This window comes from Nothoprocta perdicaria, unplaced genomic scaffold, assembly GCF_003342845.1.
Source record: "Nothoprocta perdicaria isolate Ctin4 unplaced genomic scaffold, notPer1 scaffold_15, whole genome shotgun sequence".
Taxonomy (NCBI): domain Eukaryota; kingdom Metazoa; phylum Chordata; class Aves; order Tinamiformes; family Tinamidae; genus Nothoprocta; species Nothoprocta perdicaria.
The window spans coordinates 6,648,085-6,674,717 of NW_020454649.1; the positions used below are offsets into that span (position 1 = coordinate 6,648,085).

Consider the following 26,633-nt stretch of genomic DNA (forward strand, 5'->3'; position numbering starts at 1 on the left):
AGTCACGGCAAGTTATCTCTTTTAGAAAGACGCTTTCCTCTTCAGCTACTCCTCTGCAGATCAGCAGAAGATTGGTAGAGGCGATGGTTTGCTGTGCTAGCTAACCTTCCTCTCATGTTTTTATTTACAAAGGTGGGCTTCTTTTGTAATGGAAACCTACAGAGCCAACCTGCTCCCCTAACACGACTGGAGGCCCAAGTCTATGTGGTAACCTGCTCTTCAACCTGCTTACAGTTATCTAAGGGCACTTTTTTAATGGTTTAGTTCTTTCCCTTTTATTAGTGCTGATTGTGCAGTGCGGAAATATCCGCTTGTCCCCGTGCTGCCTCCTTCCAGTGCGGCAAGCAAGGGAAATGTATTGAATTCCAGTCATTTCAGCCCTCGGCCTGGCTCTGTTGCGCTGCATTTGGGATCCGGGGACGGAGGGGGGAGCCCTTGGGCAGTGGGGGGCCTCGAAGTGATGGCCTGGGTGGTCAGTTGGAGCCCTTAGGGCAGTGGCCGTTAGGGTGAACGGCCGGGGCGGAGCGGCCCTGAGCGCGGTGAAGGGCGCGCGGGCCCTGGGCGCCGCTCAAGTAAAAGGCGGGGCGGGGGGAGGGGGCGCTGAGGGAAAGGGCGCGCGCGGCTCTGGCGACCGTTACGGTAGACGGCGCGCGTGGCAGTTGGAACCGTTGGGCAGTGAGAGCCGTTGAACTAAACCGCCCCCCGTTTAGTTGTGGGGGAGACGGCGAGAGCGGGCAGCGCAGGGCCGTTAAGAGGCCCGGGCGGGCAGGGTGAGCCGTTGGGTGGGTGAGGGCCGTTGGGGTGAACGGCCTGCGCGGGCAGGGAGAGCCGTTGGGATAAACGGCGCCGTCCGGGTGAGGCGAGGGCAGCGTGGCCCTCCCCAGCGGGCGCGGAGCGAGCGGGAGGGCGGGCGGGAGGGAGGGAAGGAGAGGGAGAGCGGGAGAGAGCGGAGCAGGAGCTGCCTCAAATGCCTGAAATAATTCCGCTTCCGTTTAGAGCCGGGACCAGCCTCCCGCTTCGCCTGGGCTTCAAACCTGTCTCCCTTCAACCCTGAGCGGCAGCGGGGCCGGGACCACCATGGCAAGCTCCCCCCAGAAGTCCCCCTCTTCCCCCAAGTCCCCCACCCCGAAATCGCCGCCGTCCAGAAAGAAAGATGACTCCTTCCTGGGTAAACTTGGCGGCACGCTGGCAAGGAGGAAAAAAGCCAAAGAAGGTAAAAATTGCAGGTTTGCCCGTTTCCTGGGAGTTACCTTAAAATGCGGGGGGGAGGGGGAAGGAGGAGACTGGGGGAGAGGAAAAGGCCCTGGGGAGCGGGAGGAAGGGGCTGACAGGGAAGGACGGGCGCGGTGGGCAGGCGAGCGGCGAGGGAGGAGCGCGCCGCCTCGTCCCCGGCGTCCCCCCCTGCGGGGCCGGGGCGCCGCGCTGCGCGTGGCGGGGAGACGCGGGGCCCGCGGGCCGCACGGCGCCGCCCCTGCCCTGCGCCCGCGGGCCGCACGGCGCCGCCAGCTGCAGCGGGCCGCGGAGGGGCGCGGGCGCGGCCCGGCGGCCGGAGTGGTGCCCTGCGGTCAGGGCTGGGCCCGGGGCGTGTCCCAGGACCCAGGTTGCGAGCCGGGCAGGGGTCTGGGCGCAGGGATATGAGCACAAGCAGGGGGTCGCAGTGGAGAGGCAGCGCCTGCAAGGCTGCGCCGGTGCCGCGGCCTGCCAGGCACGCCGCGGTGCCTGCGGAGGTTAGCTCCTCTCCAGCCTAGTCGACGTGTGTGTCCAGTGTGTCTTTGATGGATTTTGGGGCCTGTGCGAGGTTACCTGTTTTTAGGTTGTGGTGAGGAAAAATAAGTAAACAAAAAAACCCAAACGAAGCTAAAGGTGCTTATGTCCTCTTAGTTTTCACTTGCAGTGCACCAATTTATATCGGTGCACAGCATGCTCACATATGCTCTGAGAGAATGGTCTAATTATATCCACTTGTTAAAGGTTTAAATTTTAACTCAGTCTTTGACTAAGTTGAAAACCTTTGCCTTACGACAGTAGTCCTTTGAAGAATACTGAGTATGTGCCAAAGGTCTGCTTCTTGGTCTGTACATGTAGATTAATATGCAGCCCCTACTGAATTGGCCTATTTAAAATCCTATGAAACAGAGAAATGGAATTTGACCTCACTCACCCATTATGTTTGCAGTTCATGTTATTTCAAATATGCAAGTCAAGCTATAACAGTGTCCACTTCGAACCAAGTAATATTTATTGAGAACAGGGAGTCGCACTCAACAAATAGTAAAACCATGTATGGTATTTTATGGACAAGAATGATAACACCTTACTCTGAAGAATGCATTCATTGCTTTAGCTGTCTCAGAAATCTGTTCTTTGGGATACATGTCTTTTTTTTTTTTTTTTCGTTATTAAATGTATTTTACATGCTTGTGCTCACATTATTCAGTTTCTCCTGACTCTGAAATTTATGAAACAGTAACTGGAAAAATCTATTAGGTATCCACTTCTTTGTTATTTATGTAAGAGTATTGATGAACATTAGCCGCAATGGACTAAAACCAATTTTCTGTAATGAGCCTATATTGTAGTTATGAGACCTTTAACTTAGCCTATTCATTGTAGATTTAGCATGTCCAGTATTAGTATCAGACAGCTATTTTTGTCTGTGACGTACAGTATTATATCATAAATCTCCAGGAGACTGTCATAGACAGCAGTTACTTTTATTTATGATCTTGTAATTTTATTTTAAAAATATTTTCTATTAAATGCCACTCTGCCACCCTGTTTTAGTCCCGCCTTAAACCAGAGCATGTTCTGACTGCACACCTGGAACCGAAAGCTCAGGTCTTAGACAGTAGTGGCTGCTCAAGAAAGTCAGTGGAACTTGAGCTCTTGAGATAAATAAGGGTAAATTCTAAATAAATAATAAATAAATAATAAAATAAATTAATAAGGGTAAATTCTTCTAATTGATATATGCTCTGCTAATAGTAAACAAAGTTAGTGATTTTCTTTAGCATTTTAGCAGATTTAAAAGTTAGTGTTTCTAGATATTTTTAAAATGTTTTGTCTGTTGTATGTAATAAACTAAATTTCAGTGCTATTTTGTATTATATATCTAAACAACTGATATAGACAGTATGTAATTATATATATAGTTTTGTAATTTTTGCCGTAAAAGGCATTTTTTATCATTGTCAGAAGTGTATATATATATATATATATATATATATATATTTACCTTACAGTAATAGAAGCAGTGCTAGGAAATTCTAACAAATAAAGAGCCAGTAAGATCTGAAATAATAATGGTATAGTCATGCACATTACTTACAGAAAGAATAAAATCTACTTGCAGCAAAAGTTCTTTACAGTACAGTATAAAACAGTTTTTTGTTAATATGATTTACGTATAGCAAGCCCTTTATTATGTATTTCAAAATTTCTGGTAGTAGTGATGATTATCTTACCCATGCTACAGATGACAATACTGAGCAGCCTAGAAGTGAAGTGAGTTGTCTGATAACACAGTACAAGTTGGTGGCAGAGCAGAGGGAAAGTTAATCATCTATTGTATAATATATATCTATTTTATGGTAATCATTTTATTCTATGCGAGAGCAGAACAAAGAAGTTGACATACCATTACTTCATATATCACACGTGGTATAAGTGGGGATTAGTCATATATTGAGGTGTATGTTAATTTGCAAAAATAAATTGTCATTCTTTATTAGAGAATATTTATGAAATACAAAGTTTGAGGTGACAAAGGCCAAGCTGCTTAGGGCATCCTATGCCATGCAGGGTTGTGGCCTGGATTTTTCTTAGAATATCTCATCTTCGTTGGTCTAATTCAAAGTTGTGACTATTGTACATTTGTCTTTCCTGTGAGGACATAAAAAGCTGCATTTTGCATCTTTTTATCCAACAAAAAGGTTTAAATAGTACCAGAATATTTGATGACCTGTTTACAAGTGAAGTAACTATCATGTGCATCGTTTAGTTTGTTTTATAGGATTTTATCTGTCATTTATGAAAAGAATTCAAAGATTAAGCTACTCCCTATATGTCTTTGAAGGGTTCCAGTCCTTTTCTATTAGGAGATAAGAACTATTGGGAAGTTAATTTTACTCACCAAAGCCCCCAACAATTTTTTCAAAAATATAAGTTTCTCATAGTGCTTTGTATTGTGTAGCAAGCCCATCTTTATACACATGCAAGGAGAGAACGGAATGACCACCCTGGGGGTGAGGGTGTGTATTATGTTATCTTATGAATTTTTCATGGTGGGTTCATTAAGGTCATGTGTGATTGTCCTCCTTAAATTTTCCTGGCGTGACATTTATAGACATACAAATTTCGTTCCTCATAATAGCTTACCTCTGTCAAGAGTTGTAAGAATTGGAACCTGACACTCTAATACATCCGTGACACTTTCAGGAACAGAGAGCAAAGTTCAGAATAGCTTAAATTGCATAGGAGCAGATGGAAAACAGACAGCTTGGACCCGTGAATTGGGTAGAGCGCAATTACTGCTCATTGTATGGGCTCAGCCAGTTTTCCAATTGATATGACATCAATTTCAGTAATTTGACTGCTCTTCCTAGCTTATTTGATGTTGATGGGCAAGAGAAGGAATGGAATTTTCTTTTAGCTTCCACTTATATTTCTTCTTTATTTTTCATATGTTTTGGTTTTATTCCATTTCAGTATGTGAGGCTACAAAAGTCTGAAATTTCTATGTGTGCCTGATGGAAAGTTATGATAGTAACAGCATAAAAAATAGTGGATTTGCTATTTCTTGATAATTTCCTTCCATTTATTTGTCTCTGTCTTGTTATCATAGTACATTTAAACAATAATACAAAAAATGGAACAACTATAAATTAAAAATAAGTATAGAGTGAAAGGAGCTGTTCAGATACTTGCAATAAAAACCTTTTATAACTGAAGGAAAAGTCATGCCTTGATGTGGCTTATATGCATTTTACTGTGAAAAGAATTAATTTCTTAGTATACAAGTGTTCTGATGAATTTTGAGGAGGTACTTGTACTATTTTCTTTGGACCTGTTTCTGCGACTTTTCTTTGAGTATTGAGCTATAGATATAAAGGGTTGTTTTTGTAACAATAGGACTTGTCTTTTGCTCATATCTTTGTTTCTCATCTGACGGTTTCTAGATTAGCTTAACTATTTTGCAAGCTTTTTTTTTAAACTACTGCTGTTTCCTTAGGTATTTAAAGTGCAAATGAAGTTTAAAGCAGAGCTGCTGTGTCTTACCTATGGAAATTAGCAAATATGATAGTATTAACATATAATATGAACAAAACAGGTCCACATATGCTAGTTTCATATTTGTGTTTCAAAGATACATATAGCATTTTCTGTGAAGAAATGGTAGGTGTTAGCATCAGTTTAGTATTTTTATATTTAGCTCAGTATGTCAATGCTAGATGATCTTGCCCTATTAGAAGAGCAGAATAATTTTTTGATGTCTGACATGAGGTGCTTTATATTAGTGTGTAGCAACTGAAATAAACTGACAGTTTTCTTTCTCCTGCAAACTATATTTAAATATTCTCATGCTCTTGGTGTACTGCCACAGGCATTATAACTACCTGTGTAACTGATGTTGGACAAAAGCTATTTGTACCACCCTTGAAGTAATTATTGCCTTGGGGCAAGTTCTGTAAAGTAGATAAAGTACTTCTGTTGGGTGGAAGGACCGTAAAAAATGAAAAGAAGAATCACAGAAGGAAGATTCATCTGCTTTATTTATTGTAATTTCATTGTTAATAGCCTTTCTGAAAACACCTGCAGTGTATGAAAGGAGAAGAGCACTGGGATCGGGTCTTCCTTTTCTCTTTTGAACCTACGTTTTTGGGGGTATCTGGGGAGGGCTTTCTGCTCTGCCATTGAACAGATTATTCAGTAGTTAAAAAAAAAAAAAAAAAAAAAAAAAAAAAAACCCAAAAAACCTGTCTCAAATGTTTCTAATAATAGGCAGAAATCCCAACTGTTGCAGCAGCTCTCTGTATGTGTGGTCTTAGAGGTGCACTTCAGCAGCAGCTCTGACGTTCTTGAAGCTGTTTGTTACCTGCCAGGCTTTGCGTGTGAGTGAAAGAGTAGCTAGTTTCGTGTCCAGTATCTTTGGGTCTCTGTCTCTGACCTTCCTGTCTCCTCTTCCCACAAGTACTACCCTCTGCAATATGCATGATCCACTCAGCATTGTTTGGCTGTTGTCTTTAAGACGCTGATAAGCATTACGCGTATGTCTTGGTGCGTGTGTAAGTCTGTGAAAGGCATTAGACCACATAGAACTGTAAAACATTGCATATGTAAAACACACTGACTGCACTGACGTTGTCAAAGAAACTGATGACACTACCAACCCCTCTTTTTTGCTAGCAAAGCACTGTAGGAGGCCCCAGTGTTGCTAGGGCAGGAGGACCCAGGCACGCAGTAGGAAACATATGTGGGAAGAAGATGTAGAGCCTGGATCCTCTTTCGTTTTGGAAGAAAACTGCAGCCATTAGGTCTTTCCAGATGCTTTTGAAGTAACTGTAGTGTCCTGGAATGTTTTCTTACTCAATGCATAATTAAGATGTGGAACTCACTGCTGCAGGATGCTTTGGATAGCAGAAATAAAAACAAAAGGCTGATACTGAGGGGAGGAGGAGCCAAAGGAGAGGCCTTAAAATGGGATTGTATGGATTCTAGATGAAAGAAAAAATATCTGTGTTGGCCAGCATGTAATTTTCAGTTCATGAAATCCCTGAATGTCAGGAAAGTCTACCAAGGGCAAAAAACTGCATTTGCTTTTTTATGTTTGTATCCTTAAGAAACCATCTCCGGCAACTCTTAGAGGGCCAGGATGTAGATGGAGAGCCAGGACCCTGGGCTTAAATGATCATCAGTTCAGGCCTAATATAGCCGTTAATTCCGTTGTGCTCTGGAAACGTGTGCAAGTGTTGAACCTCAGTGGTGTCTCTTTGCATTTAGCTTGTAAAATTGACCTTTAGATTAGGTGGCCAAGTTATCTGCACACTAAGGCTACAAAAGTATGCCTTTTTCCTATATGTTTCCCATTTGAGCTCTTTCTTAATTCTCTGAGCCTATAGGTTTCATACAGAATAAAACTAAATATGTGAAGAGCAAGTTAAAGGAAATATCAGCTACAGTTTGCATCTTTGTGCCCTTGCCACTTGGAGCAGAGTGGCTTCTTCTTGGGAGGTGAAGAGGAGAGGGGAACAGAGATGTGCAGCAAGACTGGAAAGCAGCTGCTCTCCAGTGGGGAGTGCTGGGCTGGTGCTGCTGGCTGGGAGGAGAGACAAGGGGTAGGGGCTGGGAGGCCATGTCTGTCTCTGCCCTGTCTCTTCAGCAGCAGCTGCTCTCGCTGCTCCTAGCTGTGCCGCGGGTGAGGCAGCAGTCTCTGCTGAGCTCTCTAGATTGCGGTGGGTGGGCATGATAGGATGCTTGGTGGTTTGGCAGCACTTGCTGCTGTGGCAGCTGTTCCCTGTCTGCAGGGAAGAAGTGCTGGGCTGCAAGCTGCCAGCTGGGCAGTGCTGTTGGGTAGATTGACATGCCTGGGGCACAGAATTGCAGACTGGTTGCGATGGGAAGAGCTCTCTGGAGATAGTCTAGGTAGTCTGAAGGTTCAGGATCTCAGCTGAGGGATGGTGGGGTGGCCTAGTTCCCTAAACTCATGTCTGACTGGCCAGGCATGAGGAAGGCATGGAGACTGCATATTGTCAGTTCTTTTCAGTCTCTAGCTGGCTAGATAAATATTGATTGTCTAGATGAAAAGTAAAAATAAAGATTAAAGCAGTAAAGAAAAAACAGCATTCCACAAGCTGGTGAATAACCTCAGGTTCTTCCAAAATAGAAGACAGAGCCACAGAAAGAAGGAAAGAATAGCTAGAGACCAGTTTAGACTCATGTGCATTTATTTCTGTGTTAATTTTTCACTTCCATCTCCAGATTTAAAATACAATATCTGTAGTATCAGGCTTATAAAGACACACATCCAGACTTCCATGTTAGTATGGATATAAACAAATGAGCTGTTAAAGTAAATATCAAATTGTCTTTTTCATTCTCAGCTAAGTCAGCATACTGTCAAGAAAATCTGTAATTTTAAAACTGAAGCATTTCTTTTGCCATTTAATAAATCTGTCTTGAAGGTAAGTTATTTTCTTAGCTAAAATACAGCCAAAATTAGAAAGAGATGACCCTTGAAAGGACAGTTAATATTGTACCAGGTGCAGAGAGTGCTATGCTGGAAGCAGTATGGAGCCTGCAAATTCAAATTCAGATCATCAGCCTTAAGTGAATCTTTAGCCTTCTGTGCAACTACCCATTGGCAACTGATGTTCAAGTCAGAGAAAACCAAGGACCAGAAAAAATAAAAAACATGGATGTCAATGGTCAAGAATGAGTTGCACTGGCAGAGGTGTTAGGAAGATTAACCATCATCTGTTCACACTAACTCTGCACCTGACTGTAGATTGTGCTACTCTGCAACCAAGTGATGATCTTACTCAAAATATTAAAGAATTTCAGGGGTAAGTAACAAGACTGTACAATCTCCCAAATGTTTTAATTTCCTTTTAGCTTTGCAGTAGTTGCTGTGTGAAATAATTGCACATGTTCTGAAGTAACTGCACATGTTCCTATAAAGTATTGTAGGTATGGATTAAATACAAAGTTCAGGAAGCTGTTTATGAGCTGCTGCTGCTGCTGCTTCTCTTTTAGTCTTTCATTTCTTTTTCTGGACTTCTTACTGATGTTGGTAGTGACTACCACCTAGTGTGCCTTAGTTGACAGATGCCTTAGTCATTTTCCTTAGACAATTATTTTGGCAAATAACCTGAAATATTTTTGTGAGACATTCTTGGCAGTTGTAGCCATGGTTGGGGCTTTTTATCCTCTGTGATTTCTATTTAATGTAAATCTTACTCTATCCTCTTCCCTTTGATTGGAATGAGAGAGTGGTCTGTGACACTAACACAGAGGTGGGTAGGTTTAAGCTGTGTTCAAGGCGAAGACTATGAAATTCCTTTTGGAAAAAGAGACTTAACTGGGATGGTAGGAGAGGGGCATAAAAATTGTCAGCAATTGCTGCCTTCCTGCAAGAAATGTCCATCCTGGACATTGCATCTCCATTCAGGAGATCCATCTGAATGGAGATGGAATGGAGTGGAATAGTGAAGAGTAACTGCTCATATCTTGACCACAGAGATTCCTTAGACACAAAAATACCTTCTGACATTGCAAAAGCTTTGAGTGCATCCAAAATATTAAATGTAGCTTAAACATAATCATTTCCCTACTGAATGTTTCTTGTGCTGTGTGTGTGTATAAATATATGTAAAAGGCAACATGTATTCACAATAAGAAAAATCTGTGACCACATCTCTGGTATTTGTACTGAAATAATATGCTGTACTTGAATCTCCTTTGGCTGCCTGTGCAGTAAAAGAACTTTCAAGTGCTACAGTTGGAGCTGACCTATTGACTTTGGTACTGCACCAGTGCACAAAACACCCACCTAATTCAGGTGAATTGGAAAGGCAGGAGGGGGAAAAGGAGTTGTGATTTTTTTTCTTAATACATGTTTTTCTGCATTTTCCTTTGGAGAGATCAGCCTTTTCTAATAGCTGTGTTTTTCTGCTTACGTTCATATAGTGCTTTCATGTGTGTCATGTCAACTAAAAATTTATAGAGCTGTATGTAATATTCGATGAAGCTAATATAGAGCTCTTCAGACAATATGTAGGAAATGACTGTTGTTTTCACCTATGTTAAGACTTAATGCTCCAGTCTTTCATTTCCCCAGAGAAAAAAAAAGCAAGTTGCTTCTTATTACTTGGCCATAGATGTTCTGGCCCTAGCTCATAGCAGATACAAGTAATTATGTTGGTGCTCTCCTGCCAGTCATGCTTGCACTTTCCATTGATTGTGTCCATGGAATTACAGACTGTGACTTGGGTGTCAGGTGACTGCAGGGCTGTGGTGGAGCAGCGTCCTGGCTCAGCAAACAAGCAGGCATCATACTTTGAAAACAGATGGACAAGAGTACAGGCAGCCTAGAGACCACATACGTGCAGCGAGTGTGGGTGTTAAGGTCAGAATTTCCCAAACAAGAGTGTCTAAATTGCTGTGCCCTACTTATCCAACTGTGAGCTGTATTAATGAAAGAGAGAGTTTGGACAGAGAGGTACTTTGGGTACACTTAGTAGAAGAAGAGAGATGTTTTCTTTTGTGTCTGTACAGGTGGCCCTTTTGAAGCAAGCCAAAATAAGCTTCCTCACCTGGGCAACAGTCTGAATAGGTTGGCAGGGTGTGAATCCATTTCCAATGTGTGTAAAGAAAAGCATTACAGTTTGCTAGTGTATAGCCTTTCATTTACTTTTTTTTCCTTAAAAAAAAAAAAAAAAAAATTCCTTCCTTTCCATCAAGTTAGGCTGAGGCTTAATAATTTTTTTTCTTTTAACCTTAGGCAGTTCTAAAGCAGAAAACTAGTAATAGTGAAATATTGGTTTAGAAGAACACTAATGTACAGGGGATTCTAGAGCGAACGAGGCAAGGCTGTCAATGGTTCAGATTGTTCTTAATTACAATAATGGCATTAGAGGAGCTGCAGTTGCTGTTGGGCACAAAAGGAGATAATGATAATGTCAGAGTGCTCAGTGTAAATGCAGTATAATGTATTGCAGTACTGGATTCACAAGATGATATGCCTAACTTGTCGTCAGTACATGAAGAATGGTAAAAGACCGGAATAGTTCTTGTTGCAACTACTTTTTTTTAGACTTAAGAAGAAATGTCAGCTGCCATGTGTTTAAATGATGGGTATTAATTTTACTGGAAGGTGTGATCACATCTGTTTTCTTTTCTTGGAATTAAAAAATGATCGTTGTTTTTAGAAGGGAAGGAAATAGATATTGGCTCTCAGAACCATCTTATCCTCAACCCATTTGATATTGTTTCTATTAAAAATAGAATAAAAGAATATAAATACTGTAGATTTGGGCCTAAAGCAATATTTCCAACCCCAGTAACCTCTGGAAATAAGTCCAGATCTATTTGATGCATGTGATTGCTGTTTATAATAAGTCAAAAAAAAAAAAAAAAATCTCTTGAATTCTGGAGATGTCTCAAAACTGATTTGAATTTTGTGGCTAACGGCCAAATCTGCACAGCAATACTTGTAAACATTTTAAGGCCTATGCTGTTCACTTGAGTTTTTTACCATAGAGGATGAGAGTTTACCATCTTATTGGAAAAGGAGAGAGGAAAAAAAAAGAAAAAAAAAAAGACATATAACAAAGTGCTTCTGCTTCATGGTGTCAGATTCTTTTCACTGCCTTATTGTAATTCATAAATGTAGATAGGAACAGATATAAACTGGGAAATAATGATTTTTTTTGTTTGTTCATTACTTACCTGTTTCATTTCATTTATGTCTTGGATTGAAAAAAAGTAGCATCCAGCAGATTTATTTTCTTATTGTTTAACTGAGTTGAAAAGTTGAAACTGTTACTTACCAGTGAAACAATTTATATAGAATCTGCCTAAATGTTATTTTAGGAGTTCCTGCCCAGTGCCAGCACGCTTTGGCAGTAACCGTTTTGCAGAAGGGGCAGCAGGGTGCAGGTGCTCCGTAGGGCACAAGGTGGCTCCAGTTGACGAGGAAAGCTGGCGAGAGTGCAGTGAGGCCAGAAGGGAGTGAGGAGGAATCAGCCTCACGGGTGTCTGGGCGGCGCGCGGCATTTCCCTCTGCTGCAGACCTCGTATTCTGAATGTGAACTGAGCCGTCATGGCTCTGTTTGGAGGAAGCTTGTGTCCAGTTTTAGGGCAGGACTAGTAAATTTTTAACGTGTTTTGCTTCTCTAATTTCATTTTTTGAAGGACTTAGACCAGTGGATTTTGTCGGCTATTCTGAATGAAGTTGTTATTGTTCTGAGTGAAAAGCAGTAACTCTATGTAGAGAACGGTATTGCCAGGGTATGTTACAGAAAAAACAGAGCTGATGTGTGTTCTTTTGGAGCAGAGATGAAAATAAGCTGGGCAGAAGGATAAGGCAGAGATTCAAAGGTTCATAAAAGAGCTTTTCTCAAGATCATTAAAATCTGAGAGTTTTGGGGGAAACAAAATGAGTTGAGTAGAAAATCTCATAAAGCAATAAAGAATATTACGTGACTCTTGTTGGTCTTGAACTCTGTAACAGCATTTTTATTTTCAGAATCTCCTGAAAGTGATTTAGTTTGCTGTTTCTATATCCAATGCAGTAATAGTGGCTAGAAACGTGCCTTAAATTTTTATCTGAGCATTTGAGACCTTTCAGATGAAGTCAAAAAGAGGGAAATGTTGTACCTGTCTGGATGCACAGAGAAACTGAGGCAGGGAAAGGTGAAGGGATTTGATTTGCTTATATAACCTTATGCAGTATAAGGAGTGGAAGTTGTCCTGTTATTCACTGGTTTCATTATTTTTAATTCTGTTGCATGACTTGAAAGAGTTTAGATTTTTTAAATCTAAATTTTTAAACTTTAAATCTGAACATTTAAATGCAATCTCAAAGTATTCTTTTATTTAACAACAGCTTGTCTGCTTTTTTTTTTTTTTTTTTGGTGTGATTTTGCATTATGACCTTTTTATAGGCTAAGTACTGTTGAGGCAGTCATTACATTAAATAAAGCAATAGCATTTCTTGATGTGTACTTTGCCTCTATCACAGGGAGAAGGATTTGGTTAAGAGGTCTAAGCAGTTTTGCTTAATAACTGTCTTTAGGTCTTTTGTGCTGTAATGGCATTTGTTAAAACAAAATCGTAAATCTAACTTTGCCTACTAATTTATTTTGGAAGTCTTTAAAAGTTTACAGTTTTATTCTCTAACAGCTGTTGTTAAATATAGAAAATACACAAGACATAACTACCTAATAGTCAAAACAGAATAGTGGAACCCACAAATCTTACTTTATATATTCTCCATCTTTTCATTTTTCAAAATTTATTTTATCCAAAGTTAACAGTAGACAAGAATGCAATTAGTAACTTCCAATATTAGATCCCCTTGGTCTTCATCAGACAGAATGCCTGTTAAGGTCAAAGCAAGTTTTGACTGAATAAGGAATACAGCAACTGGCTCTAGTTTTAGGACATATAGGGCCAGATTGTGGGTCACAGCCAGCTTAGAAATGTACAGCTCCAGTGACTCCAGATCTCATGCATAATAGGCAGATTCTTCACACTGTTATGATGGTGCTTTATTAACATGTCAAACAGAAGAAAAGGCTGTCAATTTTATGGCTCTTTAGAACCTTATTAGCATGCCTTAGTGTTTTGTATTTTTGAGCTGAAAATATGCAAATATGTCTTTAAAAACATTTCCCTGTTTTCGTGAGAGAATGAAGAAAATAAAAGTAATCAAAATTGGAATTAAATAGTTGTGTAGTTTGGCCAATTAATAAATCTGCAGTCACAGAATAGAAGGTCTGTGGGCTGGAGCTGGCTCTTAACTTAATGTTAACTTACATTTAATTAGCTAGACCAGATGGAAGCTGGCTAAGCTTCACATGAAGGCTTATGGGGAAAAAGGCGTAATCTTCCGTTTTGTCAAAAGAACTAATACCACAGATTAAAGGTTGGTGTTCTTTTTAGAATTTCAAGATTGGAGGCATAGTGGCAGACAGCAAGAAACAGCAAGGGCACTAACAAATTAGCTTAACCCCTAAATGACTAGTATGCCAGCTCTACTTCAATCATTTCCATAGATCACACTATTGGTTTGCAGTTTCAACAACAACAAAAAAAAAAAAAAGAAAGAAAAAAAAGAGATAAGGATGTCTATAAATTTTATTTTATCTGGAAAGCAGACTTCTGTGTTAGCAGTTAGCATGGACAGAGACAGGAAGCTTTGAAGAAAGTGTTCCTGTACAAACTAAGTAAAAATTCACACTGCTCAGATATTAAGCACTTGGGATCGATCTGACAAACCACTTAATACTGTGCTAACAATAAGCATGCAAGCAGGCAAGTCAAGAAACCATTCATGTGCATACGTGGATCAGGCCAGAGTGCACAGGGTTGAACCATAGTTACATGCTTTGTTAATACTTGAAAATGTAATAGAAAGAGTGAAGTGGAAATGGATCTGTCAGTTTCCATCTTTGCATGTCTTGTTTACAGTGGAAATACTTGTGCAAAGTCTAGCCTGGGAATCTCTTGGCCCTTTGGAGTTGTTAGGAAACGTGCAATTGATTTAAATGGATGTTCTGGATCTTCGGGTCAGAAAGAGGGATGACTTCAGTTAGGGCTTTTGAACTGTTGCTGGAGAGGAAAATGTAGCTTCCATTGCCTATTCTATTGAATATTCCATAGAATTATCTTATGCAAAGTGAAATGGATTCAGCAGAAAGGATGAATACAACTATACTTTAAGCTACTGTATAAGCTGGTGATTGTAGTGTTCACCTGAAGATGGGAGTTCTTACTTCAAACCGAAGAAGCGGATGCTGTTGGTGACCTCAGTATTGACTGAGATGTTGGGTAAAGGGAGGATGTTCATTTGCTTTGAATGGCCTTAAACATCTTTTGAAAACATCTAAATTGAAGGAGCATGTAATTCATCTTCTCTGAGTCAGGATTATGCTTGAGTCTGGGTTTGAACAGCTGCGTTCACATCCAGAAGAAGAGAGTTAGTTATTTGGTAGATGTTACCAGTAGAGCTGCATGCACCTATAGAAGTGGTAGGTATGTTTTGAAACTTAAATACAAACCAGGCTTAGGTGCCTGAAGATATGCTCAGTTTCTCACAATCTCCTATGAATCTAACAGTGTATTTTCTTTTGAAAAACTCTGGAACTTTCTTAAATTTTATAAAACATTTTTGTTCCTAGAGTATCTTGCCTAAAACTTATCAGATCTAAACTTTCTAACAGTGGCCTGAAGTTTGGTGGCTGCACCAAGCAGGTAAAATTATCTGGGTGAGATGAGTTCTTGAGAAGAATTGGAGTATCTTGCAAATCTCTGTTAATAATCTCTACTTACACTTCCAGGAGACCAAAATAGGGGACTGAATCAATCTGAAAAGCTCTGTAGCCTACTTAGGATTCCCACACAATATGCTGTGGTAATAAAATCTCTGCCGCTGTTCCCTGTGCCTTCATAGAGCATGGATAAGCACAGGACTCCCACCCTGCACTCTCAAGGTGGAAGGGGGAGAAAAAAAGGGGGAAAACAGCTGCAATTAGAACACATGCATAGAACACACATTGGTATCCTACTAAATATTCTGAAAAGGTGTATTGGGGAAAATAAATCACTGAATATGTATGTAACTACAGATGCATTACACACTTTTATTATTGTTAAGGAGTTATATCCTGAGGATGGGAGAAGAATTTTACTAGTCACCATTTACTAGACCACATTTATCTACAGTTACCAAATGGTGGCACTGGAGATACCACAGTTATTTTCCATTCTGAGTTACTGGCATATTTCAGATACCACTTGATGACTAAATATTTGCCCAGAATGGTAAATTTAAAACAGTCCTAGTTGCAAATGACAGAAGTAGCATTTGTTTATCTTATGACTGATTTCAGTTGTTATAAGCCAAAAGAACTATAGGAATAGGAAATATACTTTTTTGAGATGTATAGGTAGTAGGCAAATATTTTTGTAAATATTTACTGTGTAAATACATCTTTAAAATTTCCAGTCAAATAAAACTTGCATTCCACATCAAAACCTAGCATCTCTTCTCTGATAAGTCTACACTACCTCACTTGGTGAGCATTGTGCAGCCCAATAGGATTTGACCCAGCAATTATATTTGAAAAGTACATTTAGGGACAAAATAACTCATTAGCCTGTGATAAAGAGTATGTTGGGTATCTTCAGATGGAGATCAATATTCAGTTGTGTAAGGGCATAAGTATCTACAGATTCTGTTCTCATTAAAATTCTGTTACAAAAGACATTGTTGAAATCAAGAGTTTGAGAACTGCCCTTTTGATGGAAGTACTATGCAGTATGAAACTTGCCAAAAACTAATGGATCGTTTACAGGAAATTGGAAGTTAAAGTGGATGAGTCAGTCTACTTCAAGGCTGAACAGTTTCCACTGAACTTAAATAATGAATGCCAAGATTTAGAGACAGCACAGTCAGCTGCAGCATTTTCTTGTCTTCTGCCTCATCCAGGCACAGTAGAGGATTCTGTGTTTAGGGGAGTCTTCCTTGTCCTTTAGTTCACCAAGCTTTAAAAGTGTTGGCATACATGGCTGTTAAAAATCACAGTAACCTTTGGAGAAGCAGCAGCAACAAGCATTTTTATCTGCTGCTTCAAAGCAGTTACCACAGAGTATGGAACAGAATGTGCAGTTGCTGCTTTCAGGGATTTCATCTGCAGAAAGCTACCACCCATTTTTGTGACATCAGTCTCTAGAAAAGGAGAGGAATAAATAAGTCATCTATGTTAGCATTACACTCTTAAAGGACTCAGGCCATTTATTTCTTGACATATAAAGAATTTAGATGTACATATTGAAATATATAAAACATTATATAACAGAGGAAAGAAAAAGTAATAACTCCTAATAATTCAGATTTGTAACAAAATCTGTGCCTGATTGTGTTTGTGTAGCACCACTTTTTACCAAGATTCTAAATGAATCTGTCTCTTTGTAGGAAATAAAAGAGAAAAAAAAAAAGGTGCTTCTGTATATATACACATTTTTTTCCTTAATATGAAATATTTTTTGATGGCTTTGCATGTTAAGAGTGGTAGGAAGCATACATGGCCTTGTGGATAGACCTCAATTCTTTGCTCTTGCGTTGAAAGTTCTTCGGTTTGTATCAGTATTTAAAACTTCTGAGGATTTTTGCATTGGAGAATCCCTACGCGTGCAAAAGCCATGGAACTGGGATGAGGCGAGAAGGGTGATGGAAATAGGTGGTGTGTCCATCCATCTACTGTTACACTGCCTGTGTCCTTAGTGTTTCTGAAGTGCAAGTGCAAAGCTCCTTTGTGCTTCCTAAGTGCTTTCACCCTGCACAGTAGCCCTGCAACTCCTAAATTCAGGCTTAAGAGTATGAATTTAGGAAAACGTGGGCATGTTATTAATGTTATTCAAAAGATTTAGCCACTCTTTCAATTAAAGAACAGTCCTAGATCAGGAGGGAGGAGTTTCTAGGTTTTTTTTTTTTTTTTTTGAAAGTGCATGACTGATGTTTGTAAAGCCACCAAGAAAATTTTGAAGAGAATTTTGCTGCACTGACTTGCTAGAAGTTCCATTACTGAGTCTCCTATTTGGCTCTGAAATCCTGTCTAGGGCAAACTCCTGAGTAACTTCGTCAGAGTCAGCTGCATTAATGACCAGTGCTGTGTATCTGGAGAGAAGGATGAGAACCGGGCAAGCCTGTACTTCTGTGTGGGAATGCTCTGCTGGCCTCTGACAATTTGTCACTTAAGAACTTTTGCATACATATTTACTAAACTTGCCTGTAAAGATTTTCTTTCCATTTTGCTGTTGACAGTTGTTGACAGTGAACTTTTTAGCATCTTTCATGTGCTGCATAAGGAGTTTCTCAGTTCTTTCTGAAGCTCCATCTCTTAATCTTGGATGTGTTTTTTGGAAAAAACAAACAAAAAAAACCCTCACACCTTTTCTGGCTGCACATTCTCTGTTGTCCTTCTGTACCCTAGTCATGTGGTACTGAGAATATACTGTGTCTTGTATTTGTGCTAATGCTGTAGTTTGTAAGTCCTGTAAATTAGCTTCAAAATGGAGACTCAAGTGTCTGTAACTTGCTTGGTGCCCCCTCCCTTGTGCCAAAGCCAGTGTGCGAGGCTGTGCAATGAAAGAGATCAAGGAACTGACATAGGGTAGAACTAACCTTTTTGTGTTGATTCCTTCATTATGAAATACTTTACTTGTCTGGTTTACCATAAGGTCATGTGAATGGTTGTGCCATGACAAAGATTTTGTGAGAATGAGAATGAGCAGCAAGTTTGGAAAAAGGTATGATTACCCCTTTCAAAAGCAGCACCAATTTATGTCAGATTAAACTGCTGGTCAGATTATGGTGTAGGTCCCTCCATTAAATTTGGATACTTAACTGCTGTGTGGCTCGATTTCCATGCATGTGAAATAGGCTGGTAATGAGGATTCAATTTGAAAGACCACTTGAGCTTTCTAGATGAGAAGTGCTAGGGGTTATTAAGTGTGAACGTGGTGAATGGCTTGTGGGGCAGGTGTGGTTTAAATAAATGGTTTGAAATCGAATGATTTAGTTCTAGACTTAATTGAAAGTTGTAGTCCCAACAATTGGTGCCACTGTCTGCTAGGGTAGTAGATAGACTGAAGTCTATCATTTAATGCTTTACAGAACAGTGTTCAAGAATATGCACTTATCACTCAACATGTGTTTGTACTATTCCCGTGGAATGCTCTTAATTAACATCCATTAGTTGCTTACATTGCATTTGATGCTTATTTTTTGAGTTTTGCTAGGTCAAGCTAGCAGAAAAATAAATTTAAAATAAGAATTATTTTTCTCTGAGTTAAAACGTAATTGGTAGACATTTTTGTAATGATGTTATCGTGGATATAGGAGAGTTTTCAGCAAGAGCATTCTTGTTGATAGAATGATTTTCCTTTCCCAAATAGTAATGCTATCGGTTTAGTATTAAGAGAGAGGGTAGAGGAGGTACCACAAAAAAATAAGATGCTTTTGCAGGAGAGCCATTAGAGCATATCTAATCTACGCACTTTACACAATTTACACTTCAAAAGCCGGCCATTTTTGGAGAATTTGCACTTAATTTTCGAGAAATAGGAGATTTTGTTTTTCTGTATCAAACTAAAATGATTATTTTTTGTATGTGATAATATTTGTCATCTAAGTTTTACATATTTTAGCTACATAAAGAGATATGAAATTGATACTAGGTAGAATGAATTGTTTCAGTGTGAGCAACTAGAGTTTTAAATGTAGTTCCTAACTTTCTTTGGCCTAATTAATCATAAAACTGCCTGACCTATCTTGCTTACTGTAACACTGCTTTTCATTCTAGTTCATGAGTCATGAGCACACAATAAATGGGATTTTGTTAAAATTGGAAAAACTCCACAACAGCTGCTTGCATCTTAACGAGATTTTGAAAGCTAAGAATTTAGCATGTATATGTCTGTACATAGTGCAGTGAGTTTATTATATAATAGCTTCACTGAAAATTAGATCCACATTAGAGGGTAGGAGAAGGTTGTGGACACATGGTTTTAGGAGTGGGTGCAAGGGAAGGTTCCCTTATTTGTGCAATTCTACCTAAAAAAACACACAAGGCAATGTTTCTCTTCAAAGCTGTGATAAAGAATTTAAATGCAGGAACCAATGAATTACATTAACAACAACATTAACATACAACATTAGCTTTTGTGTTGTTTACCCTGCAAAAAAGACTCCAGCTATGCACCAGCTCTGTTTGCTTCCTCTGCCTTCCAAAAATATTTTTAGAAATTAACTGAAAAAGTCTTTAAAATATTTCAACAAATCTGTCTTTTTTAAAATGTCATTAAAACTTTTTCAGAGAAATAAACTCTTCAGTTTGTGCAATACCCTGAGCTGTTACAGCGCAGCAAGACAGGGCTGCAGAGCTGACAGCAGTGTTTAACCCACTCCTTGTGCAGCAATTGCAGGGTTAAAACTGAGAGACATCTGAGTGAGGACTGATCACAGGATTCAGTTCCAGCTGTTCGCCTGAAAACAGCACATTTTGATGTCTGTAGACTTGTAAATGTATAAGAATACTTAACCCCTACATGTCTGTGGGTCTGTTTTGTTTTGATGCTTAGTATCTGAGAATGCAAGATCCCAGGTCTTGACTGTGCTCTCAGTTAGGTGGGGAAATGAAGGCATGGAGCCATGATACAGCTGCGTGGTGCCCTGAGAGCAGCCAAGCCCAAGACTTCGTGCTGCAGGTTCTTAGTCCTCTTGACCATACACTGCCTTTTGACTTGTTCAGTGACTCTTTTTTTCTCCCTTCTAATTTTTGTTTACTTTCAAGGGTTTTTGTTCCTGTGTTGCTTTAAGGCTTTTCTTGTGGGAAACCGACCACTTATTAATTTATGTATCAACTAAGAAGTTGTACATGATCTTAACAAAAGCCGCCTTTGGTTGTGTTCCCCCGCCCCGTGGGTTTTTTTTTTTTTTTTTCAAGTTTTTAGTGACCCTGCTTTGACTTTTATTACCTTTCAAGAAGTAGCAGGATCAGGCTGTTAAGTTGAAGTGAATTATGAAATACTCAAACCTTCTCTACTCACTGAAACACCAACCTCACATAGACCACCTAGTCACAGAGGCTTCTCAAAGAAAATTCTATTGGACTTTTTTCTTTGTAGAAAAATGTAAGATGTACATGTTAATTCTAGCCTAGATTGCAGGATAAAAATAGAAAATTGACTTTGTTGCTCTCTGGATCCCTTGTGCCTTCCCGAGTCCTACTTTTTTCTTTTTTTTTTCATTTTAAAAATGAGTTTGGGGTTAAAAACATATGCTGCAGTACTGCAGGGTTCCACACTTTCTTCAAGGAGTTAAAAGTCTGGAGCTGTGCTTGATGAGCCAGATGGTCTTTAACAGTAACATTGTTCATATTGTTTAGATTATCCTGTTGCAAGTACAGTGCCTCGTTTACCTTTTATGGAAGAAAGTGTGGAAAATTGACCACAGATGTAAGTAACCAAGAATGATGGCTGAGGCAATTCTTACCAGGCCTCCCTCTCTAACACGCCTGATCCTGAAGATAAAAATAAGTAGAGAAATGTGAGGCAGTATGAGAAATATCTAGTGTTACCTATTTAAGTGTTTAATTTGAGCACTGTGAGTTACTAAAATCTTTATTTTCCTAAACTGAGATTTCCTCACATTGAACTGGTTTCAGTCTTTCAGTGTAGGCACTCTGAGTTTTTATCCAGGTACTAAATAGCACATCATTATGTAGTTTTTCCATTGTTTAAAACAAAAGGGGGTTGGGGGTGGGTGGGGGAGAAGCCAACTACACTGCCCTCAAAGAGCTTATAGTCCAAAAATCTTCATGAGAAGATTGGTACCCATTTCGCGCTGTAACAAGAGAATGCAAACTCCCCATTAATATTGATTTGATTGGTATCAGAAGCAAAGGCTGTGCCAAATTAATTAGAGGTAGTCTATTGTTACTTGTAATAATGGACTGCTGAGTCTGTGAAGCATCTTACAAGACAGTTCCAGATTGAAATAAACTTTTTTAGACAGGTAGCTCTTTTGTGTGGTATCTGGAATTGGAAGGCTCAGCGCTTAAACAGAACAAAGAGAGAATGCTATAAATGAAAGCAATAAAGCTCTGTTTTGTAAAGTCCTTTTGTTTCCTATCACTTTTCTTTCTCTCTCTCTCATTTCCTTCCTCTTATTAGGAGCTGCTGTCAAACCGCATTTACTTAGGGCAAGTGGTTCCCCTCAGAGCCCCTAAGCTGATATCACAGCATTTGCATGCAGGTGCTACTGTGGTCGACAGCAGCCTCACTTGCCTGCCCTCTTCCCCTGCCCTGACAAAGCAAAGAGAGTTATAATTATAAACCAATAGGTTTATCATGTGAGGGCCCACAATCTGAAAATCTCCTGTTTGTTCATCGAAATGGATTAGTTTGTACTCTGACATGTGGCTGAAAACAGGATGGTAGATTCCTGTGGCTCTTAATGGCAACATCCTCCTCTTACACTGAGCCTTGATTAAAGTCTTGATTGATCCAGGAGGTATTTGCTTCTGTCTGTGTAGTGCTTTTGTACTTAATTCTGACAGCATTGGTCTCTGAAAGCACAAATTGTATCTCTAACATTTTCCAAAGACTTAACAACAACACCAAAAAAAAGTAATGAGAAAGTATCTGTGTCTTACAGGAATCGCAGGAGGTTGGAGATTGTGCTGAGATTACTACCCAATCTAGGGAGCTACTAGTGTAAAGTCAGCAGTTAATACATTCTGCTTTTGAAGAGAAAACCAACTTCTAAGGTAGAAAATTCATGCAGTCAATTTAAGATGCTGTTAAGTGGGGCAAGAGTTAAGTGCTTTTAAAGTATTTTTAGTGCCTGTATTCAAGCATTGATTACTAATACGATAGATTGACTTGGCAGCAAGGAGCACTGCCTTTTGATACGTAACTTCAAGGTGTTCTCTCTGCAGTGTATGGGTGGAAGGGCACAGCAGTTCCAGTCTGGAAGTCCATGTGTGTTGGGCATAGCAGCTTTGGCCCAGTGGCAGGGTGAAGAAGGGGGGAGCCATGAAAGTGCCGGTGGGGAGGAAGTAGCTGCACTAATAGCGTGAGGGTGGGAAAGTGGGGAGGGGACCACAGTGCGGCCTGGGGGGACAGGTGGGCAAGGTGGGCAAGCCCAGAGGCGGTTACCAAACTGCAGGCAATTTCTTCCTTTTGTTGCTGTTGTCTGTTTGATGAACTTTATCTATACCAAAGTGGAATCACGAGGCTTAAGGTACCACAGTAACCCCTTCACAGCAGAGACTTGTGGTTCTTTATTTGTATCCAAGATGCGTAGATGTCCAAGATGCTCAGTGACAAATGTCAGGTTTTACTTTCTTCTTCCTGTTCATGTTATGGATCAATGGCAGCTGTAGAAAGAGAATTTGGGCACGATTCTGTCTGCTATAGAAAAGACCTCTAGGAATTTTTAACAACCTCAGCTGTTAGCTGAATTGCAATTGGGCTGAGCAAGCATAACAAAGGACAGAATTTGCCTGTCATGCATTGTAGTATCAATGAATGTGGAGATATTAAAAACAAAACAAAAAAAAAACCATAATCTTTCAGATCCCCATTTGTATTTGGAAACAAATATAGCTCAGAAATCTAACATTTTGCAGCAGAGTTGTAAAAATGGATTGATCTGGCACTGTGATTGCATTTAATACAGGGCTTCTCCTTCATTCAGCAGAGAATTCTCATCTGCATTTTAAGTCATTCAAACTGGAAATAAATATTAAGATCACTTAAAGTCAGTGTTTCAAAAGAGAATTTTAAAGCGAGGTTTTCCAAGGATGAACGCAGATTTCTGTCCAGGTTAGTTGCCAACACATCATCCATGAGACGGTACAGATGTCCCATTATATAAAGTAAAAATATTGATTACTGTTAGTTTTCCAGAGAAGAGAGGAAAGTTCTCATTATCGGGGTAGGACCAGCTGAAGAGAGAGCAAGGGAAGACCGGCGATTCCACCCTACCTAGTTAAGATTCTCACATCCTAGACACTTTGTAAGTTATTTTGCAACAGCAAAATTAGACATATATGCTCAGGACATAGAGCCCCCTACAGAATTCACTTGGATAGATTTTTATACTTTTATGCATTGTAAGAGTTATATATTAAGCTTTATAGGAAGAGTGCAAAGAACAGTTGCAACTAACTGAAATAGTAATTCCTAACCTGGTTTCTATAAAATAATTCAAAAGAGGAGATAAAAATCAGCATGGTAGAAGCATTGTGGTGGCAATTGCTTAATCTTTATCCCTGTATTTCGCATTCTCATAAGCTTGCATCATGAAGAAAATAAATAATCTCTTTAAAGTCAATGGATGATTTGTTTCAGAACCTTATGCTAGACTTTGGCAGTTTAAATAAACCAGGTTTTAGAGTTCGAACCATATTAAATGTTGGAAAAAAAAAATACCCTGAGGGATAAGACCTTCTACTTCATCTCTTCTATTCAACCATTGCATGGAGGTCAAAAAAATACAAAGATCAGGTTTGTGGCACCAAGACCCCAGGTAATATGCAGAAAAGCTGAAATGTAGCCTCTTCAGCTAACTTTCTTCCAAACAGACTGTGAATTCAAATAGGATCTTAATAAGACCACACAGTGAAGTGTTAGGTCACTCAATTACTGACTGTTGAATTGCTCTGGATTGAATGTACTATGAGCTTTGAACAGTGGCACTAACATTTCTGGATTAAAATTCAGATTGCAATTATGTAGGATAAGCACAGGGTTTGCAATGTGAGTTGCAGAGTTACTTTGTTCTCTCTCCATTCCGCAGTATGCCCACACAATAGATGTGCTGTAGGCTCTTGCAAAGAGGTAGTGCAGACCCCTGCAGTCTTTGTGCAATTCTGTGAAGGCCTGTGGAAGTCCATAAGTAATCCTGCTCGCTTTAAATTTGCTTCAGTGGGAGTTAGTTGCTGGCTCTGTTAAGGAGCAAAGCAGTAGTGTATGTATTGATGCTTTACCTAAAAATCTAATGGAAAGTTAGGTTATTGCAAGTGGAATCAAAAATAGTCTGTGTGCATATGATGGAAAAGAAGATCTGTGTTTTGGTGGTGGCTTTGTGGTGTTTTGACTTGTTGCTGCTCTTCCTCTGTTTATAAACATAGGGCTCCAGGAGTGAAGTCCTGCTGCAGTAGCATTGTCAGGACAGAGAGCACATTTTCAGTGAGGCCAGACCCCTAAAATCTAACAAGTGACAGTTGCATTGTGAAACAGTGAGGTCTACTGATGACTAGCACTATGTAAGAATTAGGTGCTTTTATTTTTAAAGTGGTGTACCATAGTGTCCCTTGTTCCTGGTAGATATGCTGGGAATTTTCTTTTTTGTTTTTTTTTCACAAACAAGGCCTCTTTTGGTAGAAGCCAGTTTCCATGACTAAAGCCATGATGAGAGTCTCTACCTAGTAATGATTCCAGGAATAACCTACACATCTGCTAAAATCTGCCAAGAATACAGAGACTGGATTTTGAGATGAATGGTTTTGGTTAATATGCACCACAAAGCAGAAAAAAAGAGATGCCTATGTATTTTAGTTCATAGATAATCATCAAGAAATTGTGTATGGAGAAAAATAATATATGGCTGGGAAATTGAAATTTAAGCTTTCAACTTCCTATCCTGAAAATATAAACCAGTGCAACTTTTAAAGCACTTTCATGACTCATCTGCAGAGGCCATAGACCAAATTTGCTGATGGATGCAGGATGAAACAAATGCAGCTGCATTTTTATGGTATTTTTTTTTCCTGCTGCTGATAGTTTTTTATTTACCCAAGGTAATACAATTTTCCAGAGTGTAACAACTGCAGCATATGGAACTGCTATCCAGTTCACTGCTTAGGTGCAAAACTACATGGGAACGGTGGGGTGTCAGTAAATAGTTTACTGCAGGTAAGGGAAAGTAGTCTCTTAGGAACCATATTGCCAGCTTGGCAATATTCTGGAAAAAGAGAGCACAAGTTGGAACTGACGTATTAATGCAATTTTGTGACTGAGACCCAAACCTGAAGGAAATCCAACTCAAGTAACACGAAGACTAAATGGAAGGCAGTGACAGAGTAACAAGAAAGAGGGGTTTGTTAATATGCCGGCCTCTGTGTGAATCAAGAGGATTTTCCTCATGCCTTTAGCACAAGCATTGAGCCAATTTTGGACCTTGATGTAAACCAGTACTCGATAGTTTTTCACTTGAGAAGTGTGATCATGACACTGAGCAAACTATTCAGTAATCAGTTTTACTCTTGCTGAGTAATAATTCTGTGCCACAAGAGAGTTGCAATTTAGGTCTGACTTACATACTGTAACTCTGGCGGCTTTAATGCCATTTCTCTATTTTCTGTAGTGTAGATTCAGAACCACCATAACTTCTTCAGAAAATGAAGAGAAAAATTACAGTATTCAATTAATTCAAGTCAGCATTTAACAGGTTTGCTTCTGAGCGAAAGTTTTGAAGCTGAGTATGCCCTAATTTAATGGCAGGGAATGGAAGTTAGTATTCATCAGGAGAGGGAGCTTAGTATTTCTGCGCATTCCAAATAATCTAATTTTTGCATGTGTATGTTTCCAGTTTTGTTTATGGTATAAGGCATCAAGAAGCACATATATTTAGAGTTGGAATGTTATACTCTCTCCTGCTAGGAAAAAGAAAAAAAAAAAGATAGAGGCTGACCTCAATAACACCTAGACCTTACAAGATGCACGACAAATAATAGTAACATCTTGGGAGCACTAAACGTTTAGGAATCTTGTCAGCATCTTTTGAGCAATTTGTCAGCTATAGTACAGGTGAACTGTGCCATGTCAATTATATTTGCATTTTTGTCAACAGTAATTTTTTCTGATTGTTGCTTAGCTCTATCTGGAGTTGCCCCCATTTGAATTACATTTGCCAACATTCATCTATGCTTTTTGGGAGGGACACAGTTTGATAATTTTGCACATTTAAAAATATAACTGATATTTACCCCCTCCCTTAGCATTACAGTCTGTTTTGGAATGATTTACTTGCAATGTTTAGCCTTTGTTAAGATTCCTGGTAAATGTTGGGGAGGAGGGGGAGTTGGCAGGGTAAGTTTACGTAAGCTTTGGGGTAAGCATATAGATTAAAATCTATGCCTTTTTAATGATTTCCAGGAAAGCAAAGTTAAGCCAAAAGCAAGTGCTTTTGAAATTTGCAATTAAATCTTCACGTTCAAATGTTGAAGTAAATTGTTAGCTAGTGCTAACAATGTCTTCCAAGGCAGCTTCCTGGCTGTACTTCATAGGCCTTTGCGCTGGTTGTGAAAATGATGTAGAGAGGCTTTAAACCAGATCTGTTG

General features: G+C 39.5%; 1 protein-coding gene across 1 annotated transcript in view; it reads left to right on the forward strand.

Annotated features, from left to right (window-relative positions):
- The first annotated feature begins 1,057 nt into the window (after positions 1 to 1,057).
- PARVA (parvin alpha) overlaps positions 1,058 to 26,633 on the forward strand; it is a 57,408-nt gene continuing 31,832 nt past the window's right edge. Inside the window, exon 1 of the mRNA XM_026034747.1 lies at positions 1,058 to 1,213. Within this exon, the coding sequence (XP_025890532.1) occupies positions 1,078 to 1,213 (136 nt within the window). The 5' untranslated portion in view covers positions 1,058 to 1,077. The remainder of the gene's footprint in view (positions 1,214 to 26,633) is intronic.